The sequence below is a fragment of the Gorilla gorilla genome, chromosome 3, assembly GCF_029281585.2.
Source record: "Gorilla gorilla gorilla isolate KB3781 chromosome 3, NHGRI_mGorGor1-v2.1_pri, whole genome shotgun sequence".
NCBI lineage: Eukaryota > Metazoa > Chordata > Mammalia > Primates > Hominidae > Gorilla > Gorilla gorilla.
The window spans coordinates 55403575-55421345 of NC_073227.2; the positions used below are offsets into that span (position 1 = coordinate 55403575).

A 17771-nucleotide genomic window follows, 5' to 3' on the forward strand; every position below is an offset into this window, starting at 1 on the left:
GTCACCAGCTTTCAATTTGGTAGAGGCTGCTATAGGGATTAGTATCACAAAGACAGATTTAGGAGCACAGTGAATGAGATGCTGAGAAAAGGAAGAAGAAAGATGTGGTCATGTAACAAAGTGAGAGACATTCAATAGCAGGATTTCAATGGGATTTTGATCTGCTTTTCCATCTGCTTTTGTTTTTATTTTGTGCAATTAAAAAAATGGTTTCAACCCTTCATTAACTACACATTCTATTTTATGATTCATTAATGGACTACGTAGGGAGGCTAATGCCTTGTCTTTCAAAATATCTGCCCTTTTTGCCCAGTGGTTTATCATGCTACTGTGATCACTCGGGGGCACCAATAAGGAAGTGGCAAATGGCATCTGTCCTCTCAATCTTGAAAAAGGAACTTAATAGTGGCGCCTTCAGCTAAGTGTTGTCTTTCTCTTTCACAGGAATCACGACAGTGCTTACAATGACAACCATCAGCACCCACCTCAGGGAGACCCTGCCAAAGATCCCTTATGTCAAAGCGATTGATATTTATCTGATGGGTTGCTTTGTGTTTGTGTTCCTGGCTCTGCTGGAGTATGCCTTTGTAAATTACATCTTCTTTGGGAAAGGCCCTCAGAAAAAGGGAGCTAGCAAACAAGACCAGAGTGCCAATGAGAAGAATAAACTGGAGATGAATAAAGTCCAGGTAAGATATTAAATATTCCTAACAATATTCTTGTTAAATTTATCAGCATCATGATGCGTAGGGCTCTCATAACTTAAAAACAATTAATAAAATATTAGTTGATCTTTAATAAGACTCAACCAAGCCTTCATTTTACATATTCAGGGACTGAGGAATGAAGAAGTTAGATTGAGGGTTATATTGATTAGTAATATACCCTGGAACTCAACCCCAAGTCCATTATTATTTATTCTAAACTATTTGTAAAAGCATATGTAAAGTAATAATGCTAGATTTGCATGGTAAATAAATGAGAGAACTAAAGTGAATATACTTTGCATTCCTAAATGGAGATGAGGCACAGTGGTTACAACCATAGACTGAAATCAAACTGCCTGGTTTTCATTCCCAGTTTAGTCACCTAATGGCTTTACAACTTCAGCCAAATCAACCTATTTCAGTCTTTATCTAACCTTTTCTCTCAGTGTCCTCATCCATAAAATGGAGATTATTATAGTATGTCTATCTCACAGAGTTGTTTTAAGAACTCTGTTTTTCTCATTGGTACATCTTATAACCTGTGGTCTCATTGGATGGAATTAAATTTAAATGAATGATCTGTTTATTCTTTAAAAACATCTCTGTAGCCTCTACCTCTGAGCCATTTTTCACTGAAATCAATTTACCATTATTAAGTACATTCAAATGTGTATCTACCACAAATTGTTTTCAAGATAGCACAGAGGGTGACAACTGTTCATTTAGGCACTGTTCTAGGCATTTGGGATACTGATGTGAATGAGACAAAATTCCTCACCCTCATGGAGCTTAGGTTCTAACATGAGAAGATAAGCAATAGACACAAACAAATATCAAAAGGATAATTTTAGTTACTAGTAAATGCTAAAAAGAAAGTAAAACAGTGACTCATGTCCGTAATCCCAGCACTTTGGGAGGCTGAGGCTCACTGGAGTCTAGGAGTTTGAGACCAGCCTGGGCAACATGGCAAAACCTCATCTCTACAAAAAATATAAAAATTAGCCGGGCATTGTGGTGTTTGCCTGTAGTCCCAGCTACTTGGGAGGCTGAGATGGGAGGATGGCTTAAACCCAGAAGGCAAAGGTTGCAGTGAGCAGAGATTGCGCCACTGCACCCCAGTCTGGGTGACAGAGTGAGACCCTGTCTTAAAATAATAATAATTTTAAAAAGGAAAACAGAGTACTGAACAAAAGAGTATTTGGGTCAGATTTAAGGGAGCAGGACACTTTGGTAAGACCTCTCTGTGGAATGACCATTTGATCTGATACCTGTGTAATGAGAAACAGCTAACCATGCCATGTCCATTCTAGGCAAAGGAAATAGAAAGTGCATAGGCTCTGAGGCAGGAATTCCTGTGTGTTTAAATACTGAGAGAAGACCGGTAGAGCAAGAGCATAGTTAGTGAGGGAGAAAGCAGAGTAGTGTGAAATGTGGCTGGATACTTAGGCCAAATTATAAATTTTCAGGGTGTATCTTCATGCTCTTTAGTAGGACGAAAGTTTGGATAAACACTGTTTGAAAAATTAGCAAAGAAAACTTAGGGATTCAGCCAAGTGGTTAAAATTCAAAGGAACACATCAAATAAACTTCTACCTTTGTGTGAGGCACTATGTTCAGTGCTATGGGGAGAGAAGTAGACAAGATATTTGCCCTGAAGAATCTTCTGATCTTATTGTGAAAGAATATTATACTCATATGAGGTGATTATAAAATGAGACAGGACACAGTTAGTTTGAGGTGTATACCTGAAAAGAAGCAACTTCCCAATGTCTGATTGTAACCATACCAGCTTTAAAAGTACTTTGGGAGGCCACCTCTTTTCTATTCCCATCCTCATCTCAGTTGCCTTCAAACATACTAATTCATCCTCTGCACAGCTTGGAATGTGTGTTAATTGATAAGTCACGAGGGAAAACCCTACCCAAAAAAGGTGGAATAGGTTCAGTGGTGGGAAAATTCAGAAGACATGAACTGGATGGATACTCAAAGATAAGTACAATTTAGGAAAGAATAATGAAGAAAGCAGGGCCCTTCAGTTGCTAAAAAGCAATGTTCTCTAGGGAGAGTAATTAAATTGAAACAGGAGAGTTCCCTGATACGCTCATCTGTTGGGCTGCCATGCACTCAAACCTTATGGGAGGGGAAGCATGCAGACGGGCAGGCGTGGGAGCCGGGGCGAGCGCTTTTGGGCTCTGGCCCCATGGTAGCATCTAGAGGTGGGTGCCTGCGACTCCCAAAGCCCCAGTAGGTGTGTTACAGTGCTCCTTTAGCTCTGCCATCTGCAGACAGCTTAAGTGTTAACCAGCTCAGTGCCTTTTTGGTACCCAGGTTCTTGTCTGGAGTCCAGGAAGAATCAGGTCACATGGACAAGTTGAAGGATGGTAAATGTGGAGGATCTTATTGCTGGATGGAGGTGGCTCTCAGTGAGATGAATGGGGAGCTGGAAAGAGGCTGGAGTGGGAAGATAATCTTCCCCAGGAGTTTGGCCATCCCGCGGCCATCTCTCCGACCATCCTCAGCCAAACTTCTCTTGACATTCAGACACTCCTTCTCTTCTCTCCTTCTCTATTATGCCACTCTTCTGCTCCTCTGCTCCTCTGCTCCTCTGCTCTTCTGCTCATGGAGCCCAGGGTTCGGGGTTTATATGGGTACAGTATGGGGGGCATGGTGGGCCAAAAGGCAATATTTGACACTAAAACAGAAATGTCTGTTCCCATTTAGAGCCGCGGGGTTCCATGCTTGAGGGTGGGGCCTTTGCCGGGGAACTACCCCCTTCTTTCCAGTATTTTCCTGTCTCCTGTCCATATCAAAATGAAACATCAAGCAAACTGGAATCAATTTATTCAGATAAAATAAAAAGACTACAAAACAAACTTTAAGCAAACACTTTAAGCTTTTGATTCCACACTAGGATATCAGAGAAATTTTTTAAGATGATAAAGGTTGAATAAAGGCAGGAGGAAAGCCTATGTCATGTCAGATCTAGATGTATAAGTCCTGCAGAGGACTTCATGACTGGCTAATAAATAAGTAAAATGTTCCCATTTGACTGACCTTTATTTCATAAACAGGCTGTTCGAGTAACGTTGGGCTTAAATGTGGTAAGAATTCATTGTCTCTCGAATCAGTAAACTTTTATTCCTGGTAAATTGACTTTTTAAATTTTGAATTAAAGGAGAACGAATAAAGAAATTCCTCAACTGTCAGAAGACAATGCTTAAAGGAGATTTTTTAAGAATATGTTTTTATCCATGAAATGTTAGACTACGAACTCCACAAATGATTTCCACAGAAAAATAGACATAATTCTGACAAAATTCAAAAACAAATCATATTAAAACAGGGCAGAGTACTTTGTATCAGAGTAATCCTCCTATTGATAGACATAATAAACTGTGAGCACATTTTTAGAAATCTGCTTTAAGACATGGGAGAGTAACAAAACAAGCAAAAACTAAAAGAGAATCAACTTTCAAAAGGAAGGAACCACACTGTGTGAAATCCATGTTTATGCAGCTTTTCCCCTGAAGCCGTGTCCCAGACTGAGGGATGTGGGGCAGCAAAACTTCAGCAGAAACTGAAGTTGTATTGACCTGAGGAGTCAGATCATGGAGTTTGATTGTTCCAGAGTTCCTGGAAATTTCAGAAGTGAGCCATAGCAGAAACTCGACATCTGAGTGTAAACTTCCCCAGCTTGATCCCTGAGCTACAAATGTACAAATGTACAAATACCAAGGAGCACAGAAAGAAAAAATAGCTAGAAGTTGGGGGGAAGAAAAATGAACAGAGATTTTAGTTACTGTCCAGCATATAAAAGTCAGAGTTTGGAGTTTGAATCTAGCCTGTTGGGGAGTGTGGGGGTGGTAAGCACATTAGGTTTTCCATAAAAATCTCAAGAGGCTTATACCTTAAGGGTAAAGGATAAGTCACAAGAATAAGGGATTCCCCTTGGGTTAAGGGAAAATCTAAAATAGGCTCACCCTAATGACACATAAAACCAAGTCTCCACATATTCTGGATGATATGTTAGTCATATAACTGCCTACCAAACCAAACTCAACATTCTTTGGGGAAGATAGCAGAATTTAGAGTCTCTATGGCGCATCATTCAAAATATCTAATATATAGTAAAAAATTACTAGACATAAGAAGAAACAGGAAGATGTGATCATCATCAAGAGAAAAACATTTGTCAACAGAAACAGAGCAGTAAAAGTCTCAAATATTGGCCTAAAAGATAATTAGTATAAATAACTATAATTAATGTATTTAAAAGTTCATAAGAAATAGCCCAAAACTGGAAACAGCCAAAATATCCTACAATAGATGAATGGTTAAACAAACTGTGGTATATTCACACTGTGGAGTACTATTCCAATAAAAAAGAAATGAATTATTGATACATGCAAAAACTTGGATGTCTCTCAAGGGCATTAGGTTGAGTGAAAAAAGCCAGTATTAAAAGGTTATAATACTGTATTATTCCACTGATATAACACTCTTGAAATAACAAAATTATAGAGATGGAGAACAGATTAGTGGTTGCCAGGAGTCAGTGATAGTGAGGAAGGATGTGGGATGGGTATGACTGATTATAAAGAACTAGTGTGAGGGAGATCATTGCAGTAATGGAATAGTTCTGTAACTTAATTGGAATGCTTGTTACATGAATCTACATATGCAATAAAATTACACAGAACTATACACACTTTATGTCAATGTCACTTTCCTGACTTTGATATTATATCATAGTTATGTAAGATGTAATCAGTTGGAGAACCTGGGTGAGGGGCACATGGGGCCCCTCTGTGCTATCTTCACAACTTTCTGGGAATCTATAATAGTTTCCAAATAAAAAGTTTAAGAGAAAGTCAATAGGAAAAATTGATATAGTGTATAAAGAAATGGGGAGTTTCAGAAGATAGTTGAAACTATAAAAGTGGAACAATGGAAATCACAGAATTAAAATTTTTATTAGATGAATTAACATCATATTGTATACAACAGAAAAAATGATTAGCGAAATTGAAGGTCATATTGGGCTTCTCTCAATTTCTCAATTGTAGCAGTTCTTACCATAAATGCTACTACTTTGGGGTTGCCTTAATAGACACTCTCACTCTTGATTTATTATTTGGTATCTCTGTTAATTGTTCTTATGGGATCCTGTGCTTTTCCACAATAGGACTTCCATGATAGTGAGTATATGTTTATTTGTATAATTATCTTTTAACATCTGTTTCTCTTTTTAAGCTACAGCTTCCCAATTATACACCCCAGAGCCCTTGTCTATTACATTCATTGTTCTTTCCTCAGTAGCTAAAATGTAGATAACAAATAAGTACTTGTTGAATGAATGAATTAATTAATTAATACTGGAGAGTTGTTCTCCATTTTAGATGTTTTTAGAAATCACGCAAAGCATTCAGTGCTACACTATGTTTTATAAAACTCGTACATATTCATAATAAGTAAGAAAAAGAGACTATACTCCACTTCAGCTTCTGCTCCAGACTGTCTTACTGTTCCTATCATTTTTATTTTCAAAAAAAATTTAAACATGCTTTATATCAACCTCTGGTATTCTTTTTGAATCACAGTGCCATATAGCATTACATGTAATCTTCAAAGGAGCATTATGGCTAAGATTTTGAAATGGCACTGTTCGTCTGGGAGTAACGCCCAGGGTTCATTGTCTCAACGCCAAGGAAATCAAGGATGCGGTCACATAAGGAGTGAGGTTAAGAGCAGAGGTTTAATAGGAGAAAGAAAGAGAAATGCTCTCTCCTGCAGAGAGAGGGGTCCCAAGCGGGTCTTCTGGTCTGTGGTGAAATGCAATGGGTTTTACAGCTGAATAAGAGGAGGCAGTGTCTAATTTACATAGGGCATGAAAGATTGGTCAGACCAGGTCTTCCATTTGCATAAGGCTCAAAAAACTGGTTAAGGCTAGATGTGCCATTTGCATAGCATGTGAAAAAGCTGGCCACCCCACTCTAATTTTTTATTATGCAAGTGGGTTCTCTACCTGGCTGGCGCCATGTTGCCTGCTTCTCTGTACTGTACTCGGGTGAAAAAGGAAAGGGAAGATGGAGCCTTCATGTTGAACATACCTGGCTTCCAGGTAGCCCTTTTCTACTGGCACAGCTGCCAGCATTCACCGTGAAAGCTTCCAACTTGCTTATCTATGTCTACAGCTTGATTTTTCAGACTGCTCTTTGTTAGAAAAGAAATGATTTGGGGGCTGCTTTTTGTTAAAACAGAAATTCCGCCGAGGTCTCTGTTGCCCTTACTATCTGTCTAAATAATTTCTTTCTATCTCCTGTATCAATTTTATAAACTTCTTCATATTTAGGTGGGATAATAATACAGCATTACCATCTCATGCAAGTTATAATCATCCCTGCACCTGCTTAGGTTTTGTAGTTCCTAACTTTCTTATCCTCTTCTAAAACCAAAAGTCCAGACAGAAAATATGTCAATAACAAAGCAAGTATTTACTTCATCTATTCAGTGTGTCATTTCAGCAGTTACATTAATAATGCAAACTGTGTGGTATTTTAAATTGCTAACTGCTAGTTAAACTCAAAAACATAAAAAAGACTATTAATTTTTTTAAATATAATGGTTGGATGATCCTCTACTTTTAGATGCTTGTAAACAGTTAAATTTAAATGACATCTGTGCCCTGGTCCCAGACAATTTTCATTTGAGGGATTTCCTCAGTATTTGCCTTGGTTCACTGGAGCATAGAGTGGCCTTGTTCAGTTATTACACATTACTTTTGATGGCTCTGGCTGGGCAGTCAGGTCAAGGGGTATTTGTACTGAAGCTTCAGGAGTGCTTGCTTTGTCTTGATTTATATTTCCTCCAGCTGCTCTGAAGCATCTTTTTATTTCAGTGCAGATGCTAGATCCAGACATTAGGAGAGTTTCAACCTCTAAGGTGATAAAGACTGTAGATTCATAAGCCCCTCAGGCATCATTTGAAAATAGAGATGGTATTTAGAGTTTTGAAAGATAGATTTCACAGTACAACTAGGCTTTAAGTAAGCTACCTCTGGGCCACTTTTATACTCATCTGGAACTTTTTCAGTTATATATTCTGGCCACAATCCCTTTCCATTTACAAATAAATGAAATGGCTGAAATGGTAGCTTGGGTGGTCTGTGAGCAGAGACTGATTCAGTCATTCCGTGTCACAGGGGACACCAGAGGAATCTGCCAAAGATTCATTCTGTGAACTCTGAGAATCTGAGACATGTCTTAGTTAATCTAGAAAGTTTATTTTGCCAAGGTTGAGGATGAGTGCCTATGACACAGCCTCAGGAGGTCCCGTCGACATGTGCCCAAGGTGGTCAGAGCACAGTTTTGCTTTATACATTTTAGGGAGACATGAGACATCAATCAACATATGTAAGATGAACATTGGTTCGGTCTGGAAAGGAGGGACAACTTGAAGCAGGGAAAGGTCTTCCAGGTCATAGGTAGATAAAAGACAAATGGTTGCATTCTTTTGAGTTTCTGATTAGCCTCTCCAAAGGAGGCAATCAGATACGCATTTATCTCAGTAAGCAGAGGAGTGACTTTGAATAGAAGGGGAGGCAGGTGTACCCTAACAGTTCCCAGTTTGACTTTTCCCTTTAGCTTAGTGATTTGGGGGCCCCAAGATTTATTTTCCTTTCACAATACCAAATATGCAGTTGTATCCCCAATAGTCAAGAAATAGATTTTTTTTCCTCTTAGAATCAGATATTAGTATTATGATCTGGCCTCTTTTCTCCCATTCCTGTTCTCCATGGTAAGTCACCCAAACACTTTCAGACAACTTTCTAAATGTGAATCAGCTCTTTATTGTGGTTAATTCCAGGATGTAATGTGCAGGTGGAGGTGGGCATTGTAAAAGTATACAGCTCTGTCTTTAGGTCCAGCTTGAAACAGCTCCATATCTGTCAGCCTTTGAGCCTGGGCCTTCAGACCAACTGGAAAACTCACCCTGCCTTTGATGAAACTTTCACCATCTATACCTAGCATCCTGAATTTCTACTGACAGCCTGTGTTGATAGTTCATGAATTTCTTTATTCCTCAAACCCCTGCCCAAATCTGGCTTCGTTCACTTTTTGTTCTCTAGCCTTGATTTAATCCTATCCTATCTCCAGTCTTCAGAAATCTAATTTTCCTTTTCAGGAATCTCTGTCTCTTATTTTCTATTTTTTTCTCTACCCAGATATCTAGAACTCCTTTGGTGAACAAGAAAGAAGTCTACTTTACTTAACTGGTTTAAGAATAAAAGGGGAGGGAGAGGGATTTATTGGCCCACACAACTGAAAGGTGGAAGCACAGTCCTAGTTTCACATGTGCTGTTCCAGGTGTCCAAACAATTTGTCAGAAGTATCTCTCTTCATCTCTTAATTCTGCTTTCTTTTATATTGACTTTGTTTTGGCCCTTCCCTCATGGTGGTCCCAAAGTTCCAAGTTTATAGTGTCGAAGCTCTTTGACCCTAGCACAAAATTATTTCTTATACCCAATAGTTATAATAAAAAAAAGGCCTAGGATTGAGTCTTTTTGGATAAACTTGTCATATTTTCACGCAGAGGTCAATTCTTCTCACCAGGAAGATGGAAAATGCTAAATGCCTAGGTCTGGATCACATGCATGTCCCTGAAACCTAGAAGATGCAATTAGGCATACTTCAACCACGTGCACCAAAAGAATATCAGGGCATTATCATCAGAGAAAGGTAGAATGGAATCAGACAGGTCAAATGAATAGGCATCCACCACAACCTACTAGGACCCTTGGGATGTTTGGGTGGAATACAGACTAAGAGGATCTTAATCTAAAATGAGATGAACTCAAACTGGTGTTTTTAGCAAGCTTCCCAATTCATTCAGATACACCTCAATGTCTGAGAACCACAACCCTGGAGATCCTAGACATTCTAGCCACCTCTGCAGGTGTCCTTGGCCATTGAAACTCAGAGTTCAGAGAGATGACTCAAAGTATAAGTTTCAGATTTCCCCATTCTGCAGACATTTACTCAGCAAAATGTATCTTAGGCTCAGTTCTGGGAAAGCAAGGAGGACATACTGAGTAGTGATGAACAACAAAAAAAGCACCTGCCCTCCTGGAGCTTATATTCCAGTTGAGGTAATTGACAAATATGTGAATAAACACATGATATAATGGCAGATGACGATAATTATGGTAAAGAAAATGATGAGAAGCTAGCCAGGTAACAATGTGGGCAAGAAACAGCATTGCGCAAGAGAAGCATAGCAGGTGAAAATGCCCTGCAGACTTAGGAGCATCAAGAGACAGCCAAAATAAGGCCTGTGTGGCTGGAGCAGTGCTTGAAGAGCAGCCTGGTAGGAAATGAGGGCTGAGGTACCCACAGGAAGCAAACCACATGGTGCTTTTTGGACTAGAATAAGAAATTTGGAATTCATTCTATGTCTTGAAAAGTAACTAGAAGATATAAACAGAGTAAACAGAAGATATAAATAGACATCATTTGTTTTACTTTTTTTTTTTTTTTTTTGAGACAGAGTCTCCCTCTGTCGCCTAGGTTGGAGTGCAGTGGCGCAATCTTGGCTCACTGCAACCTTTGCCTCCCGGGTTCAAACAATTCTCATGCCTCAGCCTCCCTGAGTAGCTGGGACTACAGGCGCCCGCCACCACACCCGGCTAATTTTTGTATTTTTAGTAGAGATGGGGTTTCGCCATGTTGGCCAGGCTGGTTTAGAACTCCTGACCTCAGGTGATCAGGCCACCTCAGCCTCCCAAATTGCTGGGATTACGTGCATGAGCCACTGCACCCAGCCTGTTTTGCACTTTTTTTTTCTTTGAGATGGAGTCTCACTCTGTCGCCCTGTTTTACATTGTTAAAGGATCATTCCAGCTTCTATGTAGAGAAAGGACCACAGAGCAACATTTCTAAAAAGAGGAAGATCACTTAAGATGCAAGAGGTGATGGTGGAAAGAACAAGGCATGGAATATACCTGCTATGTGCTCATAAAAATTTTTAGAAAAAGAAAAAAGTCAACAGAATCAGGATCTATTTAAAAGTAGAGCAATTTGGACCTACTAAAACATAGAATGGGAGAAATAAGGAAAAGAAACGAATCCAGGATAAATGTATCTACCTGAGTACTGTTCTGGAAAATTGCCAGTTTTTGCTCTCAATGCTTTCAATCAGTAGCATGAGGCCCACCTACATTATCGAGTGTAATCTCCTTTACTTACAGTAACTGTAAATGCCAATCACATCTACAAAATACCTTCTCAGCAACATCTAAACTAGTGTTTGACCTAGCAACTGGAAGCCACAGCCTTGTTTTTGTTTTTTTTTCTTTTCTATTTCCTGAATAATATAATTTATTTGTCTTAGATTTATGTACATTTGCACTTAATCTTCTGTTCCTTCTCAAAATGATAATAAAGTTTCCACTTCTGCCGCAAGCTTTCAGGACATGCAAAGAGACATGCAAAGCATCAGCAGAACCTCCCATCTCCTCCCCACCAGAAAAGGTTTCAGGAATTCCAGGCTAAGAGATCAGGGTTTGGCAGCCCTGGTGAGCGCAAATGACTGACAGCAACAGCAAATACAGTACATTCTATGAGAGGAATGGGAAGATGAAGGCTGGGCTGTTGCAACTGTGTGTTCTCTACAAGGGAAGGCAGCCATTCGCACTAGTTGGCTTCATTAAGTAGAGTGTAGGCTTCTTGAGGACAGTGAATTAGCTCATTCTGTAGCCAGCTCCACTTCACTTGGTTTCCTGCTCTGTGCTTCAGAACCACTCAGTAAATATGAATCTAATTGAATTGGCTAGCAAGGAGGAAATAACTCACTGTTTGCAAAGTAGATTGAGCCCAGAGGTGTTCCTCGACAGGGCTTTAAAACTGCCACTGAAAACAAGATTATATTTTATTCCAATTACACTAAAATGAGTTCAGCTATATTTATATATTGAAAATATCCAGAGCAGTTCAATTCAGTGAGTGGCAATATTTTTCACAGCCTAAGGCACTCATTGAGAATGTTGGGGCAGAGAGGAGAGAGTGAGTGAGATGGAAGGGGTGGAAGAAAGGCTAAACCCAAGCCAGAAAATAAATCTGTAAATTCACTTCAGATTTCTGTTAAGGAAAGGAACAGTACAGCCATCACACTATGTTCTCTGGACTTCAGTCATTTGAGAATCACCCTATGATTTTTGGCATGGCTTTTGTATCAGTCAGGGCTCTTCAGAGAAACAGAACCATTAGAAACAGAACCAACATACATATAATAAGAGATTTATTTTAAGGAATCATTTCTTGCAATTGTGGAAGCTGGCAAGTCCAAAATCTGTCAGGCAGGTTGAAGCTGGAAACTCAGATGAGAGTTGATTTTGCAATCTTTAGCCTGAAATCTGCAGGGCATGCTGGAAACTTGGCCAACGTTTCTACAGTACAGTGTGGAGACAGAATTTCTTTTCCTGGAAACCTCAGTTTTTGCTCTCAATGCTTTCAATCAATAGCATGAGGCCCACCCACATTATCGAGGGTAATCTCCTTTACTTACAGTAACTGTAAATGCCAATCACATCACAAAATACCTTCTCAGCAACATCTAAACTAGTGTTTGACCTAGCAACTGGAAACCACAGCCGACCAAGTTGACAAACAAAATTAACCACTATACCCAATGTATTTATCCCCATTCATTCATTTCAAAGATATTTATTGAATGCTTCTATATGCCAAGTACTTTTCTTGGCTTCGGGGAAATGGTTGTGAATAATACAAAATCCCTGCCCCCTTGGAGTAACATTCTAGATGGGACACTCAGTGGAAGGAACAAGTTGGATGGGAAGAGAGAGGATCAAGAGTTCTGCTCTGGCAATTTTGAGATTTAGATGCCTCTAAACATCCATGCAGCACTATCCTTTAGGTTCTTCTGTAGTAAGGTTCAGAAGAAAATAAGGAAACGTGAATTACTTTAGATTTTTCCCTTGTCATAATGAAATGTGAGCATGAATATAATGTTAAGAAAAATATGCACAAAATCACAAACTGGTCATATTTTCCTAAATACATTAAAAGATATATACAGCTCTCTTTTTTCTTCATAATGTTACCTGATTTTTTTAAAAACTAATTTTAGAAGGAGGGATGGTATTGACCATTTTCCTCCATAACAACGTAAACACCAGTATTTCAAGAACTTTGTCTGTTTTGCTCACCACCATCTTCCCAGGACTGTTGTGTCATCAGAATTAGAGTTTAAAAACAAGATAACATGGTTTATAAGCAGTGCACTAGAGGAAGGAAGGAAAGTGTGTGCCAGCCAGAAGCTGGATTGTCCCTTCCATCTCAGGTCTTTATGAAGTAAACTTCCAGGACCTTTCTTTATATGTGAGCCCCTCTAAGACTTGTCTGTGATCAGCAGGCCTTAAGGCTGGGTGTCATGACCTTCAGGAAGGAGATGAAAGAAAGGCTCGGCAGGCAAGAAGAAGGTGGACATCATGGTTGCAAGAGAGCAAACTTCAAAGAAGCTGTTGGAAAGGGCACTGATAACCTGCATTTGAAAGAGGTCAAAGTATTTGTCCAGTAAAACATTTAGAATCAATAGGGGGTCAGGGTTCCAGTGTTTGTACAGGAGACTGTAACATCAAGAGGCTTTATTTGTTGAGATCTCTGAATTTACGAAATGAGGGACATGATGTTCTATTGCTTATGGAGGGGCTGATGTCTTCATCAGTGTCTGGAACAGTGCCTGAGGCATAGTAGGCACTCAGTAAACATTGAATAAATGAGTGAGTGAATGCATGAACTACTATTAACATTTTAAATGATTATCCATGATCCACCTAAAATTACCTTTTGCAGCCAGGAAATATGCCTGTCTAATAAGGAGTGGGGTGACAGTGAAATATTGCCAAGCCCTTGGGGCTGCAGAACTAAGCCGTATTCTCCACTCCCCTTTACTGGTCATCTCTCTGAAGTGGAAGAGGAAGCGTTTCTCGATTGGCCCTCCTGAAGCCTTATTAATAATTACATTCATTTTCTCTAAATTTAGGTTCAGTGACACTCTAAACTTTAAAAAAGAGAATCCATTATGTTGGTTTGAGGAATATATGATTAATATACTGCAGTCATTCCTTCTAATCAGAAACAGACTTACCTCCCCGGTCACTGGAACTGATGAACAACTGCAGACTTTACCCAAAAGCACAGGAGGGTTCAACATGCAGATTCCTATCTGCACTGCACCCTCTTAGGAAGCAGATCAGAGACAGAAAACTCCAGAAGGCACGGAGCCTAGAATGCCTGCTTCCTTCTTCTAAATATACCTACCACATAGGTCAGTGGGGAGCAGTGAGAGGGGAGAAGGAGAAAAGAAGTTGTACATGTCCCTCCCTTAGATTCTCTTCTGGGACTTGGAGTGGGAATTCTCATACTTGAGGGCACTGTGAGGAGTGGGGAATAATTATCCCACAGAAGAGTTCTTTCAACATCAGCAACTTTTGAAAAAAAAATCTGCTGGTCTACACCTGCCTTAGAAATCCAGTATGTTAACAATTTTAATTTGCCTCACTTCCTTCTGCCTCAAGGTTTAAAAATCTTCAATCTGGATTGTGCTCAACTCAAATATTGATATTTTGATATTTCTTTATTAATTAGGCAGCATTTGGCCACTGCAGATGTTGAGGCAACATGCAACATGACTTCTTGCTCCCTCTGATGATATGAAAAAACAATAGCCCTTTCTCCATGGATATTATTTTTGGAAAGCTGTGTCAGCTTCAGATATAAGAATACCTTAGATGCCCTGATATGGTTGAGGCAAAGGGAAAGCCACTCTTCTCCAAGGGGAATGGGTTACAGCAGAGCCAACAAGAAACTTGTGGATGTCAGCAGTGGTATGGCTACCACATGTATACCTTACCCGACAGCAGAAAGCTGGAGGGTGAGGGTGAAATATCACACTGTAGAAGAAATGCATGAGCATGTACATACACACACAAACACACACACACACACACACACACACACACACACACACACACACAGTCTGTTAACATCAGCCTTTAGGACAAGTCCTACACTGGGTAAGAAAGAAAATGGAAGTGGGCAAGAATTGTTATATAGCTACTTTAAAAATTGTCCTGAAAAAGAACATGGTAATGTTGATATAACTCTATAGTAATGAAATCAGCTTTCATGGATAGTTGCAGAACTAGATCCATTATCTTAAATGTCAAACCACTTAATGCTATGATTTCTAGCTCAGTGACGGAGGATATTGAGGGATTTGCACAAACTGGTAAACCTCATGCAAGTTTTAGGCACATTTAAATCTGCACCAAGGTTAACCAAAATAGCTTAATAAAATGTACCTTGTTAACCCTGACTTCTGTTTAATTAGGAGCATCTGTATGCTTCACTAGCCGATTCTAAACTCTAGCAACTTTTTTTTACTTAGAGAGATTCATAATAATGTAACTTAATGATGCACAGAGTGCAGATCAGGTGATTCCATTTTACAAGCATTTTTTCAGAATGCTATGTCCTCCACCTGGAATGTTCTTCTTAATCAAAAACTGTCAAAGACTGGAAGCCAACTCTTGAGATTACCTAATGAAAACCTTCCATTTATAGATAAGGGATCTGAGACCCAGACTTATCCAAGTCCATTTCTGAGTAGATAATAAAACTAGAATAATAACATAGCTTTCAACTCTCAATTTTTGTTCTGTCCTCTACCCATCCTTTAAAACTCAATGCAAAGCCCACTGTTACAAGAAGGCTTCTGTGACCCCCAGTGATTTCTCACTTTGATGAATCCCTAATCATGATCTATATTATGCCATGTACAGTTTGATTGAAAACTTGTCACTCCCAATATTATGCTTCACTCATATCTCTAAGGAGGTAATGATCTCTTATGGACAAAATTCATATTTTGTGATAATCTTGGCTATTCCAAAGTACCTAACAAAATCATGTGTTCCAGTCCTTATCTTCTAATGTAATTCTCCCTCCTTTAAGGAATTCAAGCATTTTGGTCCTCATCACTTCAACCCTACCATCCTTAGTAATGTCAAATTTCATGCACATGACTTTTTCAATTATAGACATACAGTAGAGGACAGAGACTGCATCTGGCTCATTATTCTCAATGACCTTCACCATCACCTGGTCTCAAATCCCCAGCAAACATTAGCACATGTTCCCATTGCTCAGAAACATTCTACCTCCCATATCTCCATGTGTAAAATTCCCATTTATGAAGGTAGCCTGTTATCCTTCCATATCTTTGACTTCCTCACTCACTCGCTTAGAATTTGCCTTTCTCAATCCTTCTTTTCCTGTCTACTGTGTCTCTTCCAGCTTCACTTGACACCCTATCCTGATATGTGTGAGCTAATGCTTTTATTTCTTTTCTTCCTTTGACCTGCAAACTTTTGAAAAGGGGAGTCCATACAAACTCCCTTCTCCTCCTTGCTACCAATTCAGTCTTTAACCCCTTGCAATCCAGATTCTGCTTCAGCTCTTATTCTAAGACCGCAAATGGCCTTATTGATAAATCTATGAGCCTTCTTCATTCCCCCTGTTCTCTCTGAAACACTATTGACAATTCTCTCCTTATGGATACCCTTCTCCCTCCTTGAGTTTCTCTTCATAGCAAGATGTTATTGGTTCTCTACCTCTATAGTTTCTCTGTGTCTCTTTCACTGACTCCATAGCTGCCTCCCACTCCTAAAATAATCTCAGCCCCAACATTATCCCAGTCATCACCACATATACATTATTTGCTGGACACCACCACAAGGATGCCTAATGTATATCACAAATGCAACCAAAATAACAAACTCTTTTTTTCCACCCTATACATGCAACACACACCAGACACCCCATTTTGCTGATGACAATATAATCTTTCAGCCTAACAGGCTGACAGTTTCCAGATCACCTTCACTTCCTTGTGCTACAAATCTAATCAGTTGCCAAATCAATTTCATTTCTATTTTAAACATTTTTCAAAAGTTCCTCTTTAGTGTAGTTTTCCTTTTCTTTCTGCTACATTGTCCTAGTCCAGGCCCTCATTATCTATCCCCTGAGCACCCCAATAGCTCTGGTTGGGAAAATAGGACTGAAACCTAAAAATCAACATCAACACAAAGTAATATATGCTAAAGGATATGTGAATGGAAAAAAAAAAAGAGGTCCCTAACTGGCTATGCAAAAGTCAGATCTGGACACAGATATGTTTCATCTGACCTGAAGATCATTTTTACACTATTGAGTCAACTTTAAGGAAAGACAAAATAAAAATCTATATATTCAGGTTTTCTGGTAAAGGGGGTGATCTGGCAACACTAGAGTCTAGTCCATTCAGTGTAGTTGTCAACTGGAGCTGAGCTGCAGTCCCCTCCTTAGACATCTGCTCTCTGAGGCCCCATAGGCATCACCATTCCCTAGCTTCACTCAATTACTCACTTTCACCTGGCTCTACTCAGCCATGCTTCTTGGTCCCTGTAGGTGGCTGAGTTTGTAAATTCTGTTGTAAAAGTCAGTGCTAAGGGTTTTTGATGGTAAGGATGCTAGTTGTGCTGCATATATCCTTGACACCTAACACTTCATCTCTCACACAGTAAGCACTCAATAAATGTTGGGAGAAAGTTTTGGAGGTGCCTATGGGCAGGCAAAGTACAAAGGTACACAAAGAAAGCAGGATTTAAATTGAGCCTTGGCCAAAACAGGTGGATTTTAGATTAACATACAAAGAGGAGAGAAAATAATATTTGAGACAAAGAATATTCTGTTTTAATCCCAAATTTGGTACTTGTTGTTTAATCTTATTGTTTAATTTACTTAACTTCTTTGAGCCTTGGTTTCCCTGTCTGCTGAATTAGGATAACATATATGTCTTAGTGTTATTATAACTAAGGTAAATTAGTAAGATTCAATTACTGAAATACTGAAATTACTGAGATAAATTACACAGTAGAATTCAATAAATTGTAGTTATTAACAACAACAACAAAATAATAATAATAACTCCCTGAATAAAGTCACC

General features: G+C 39.2%; 1 protein-coding gene across 1 annotated transcript in view; it reads left to right on the forward strand.

Moving 5' to 3' along the window:
- The window catches only part of GABRB1 (gamma-aminobutyric acid type A receptor subunit beta1), a 394151-nt gene that overhangs the window by 363824 nt on the left and 12556 nt on the right, over nucleotides 1–17771 (forward strand). Inside the window, exon 8 of the mRNA XM_019025638.4 lies at nucleotides 445–689. Within this exon, the coding sequence (XP_018881183.1) occupies nucleotides 445–689 (245 nt within the window). The remainder of the gene's footprint in view (nucleotides 1–444; nucleotides 690–17771) is intronic.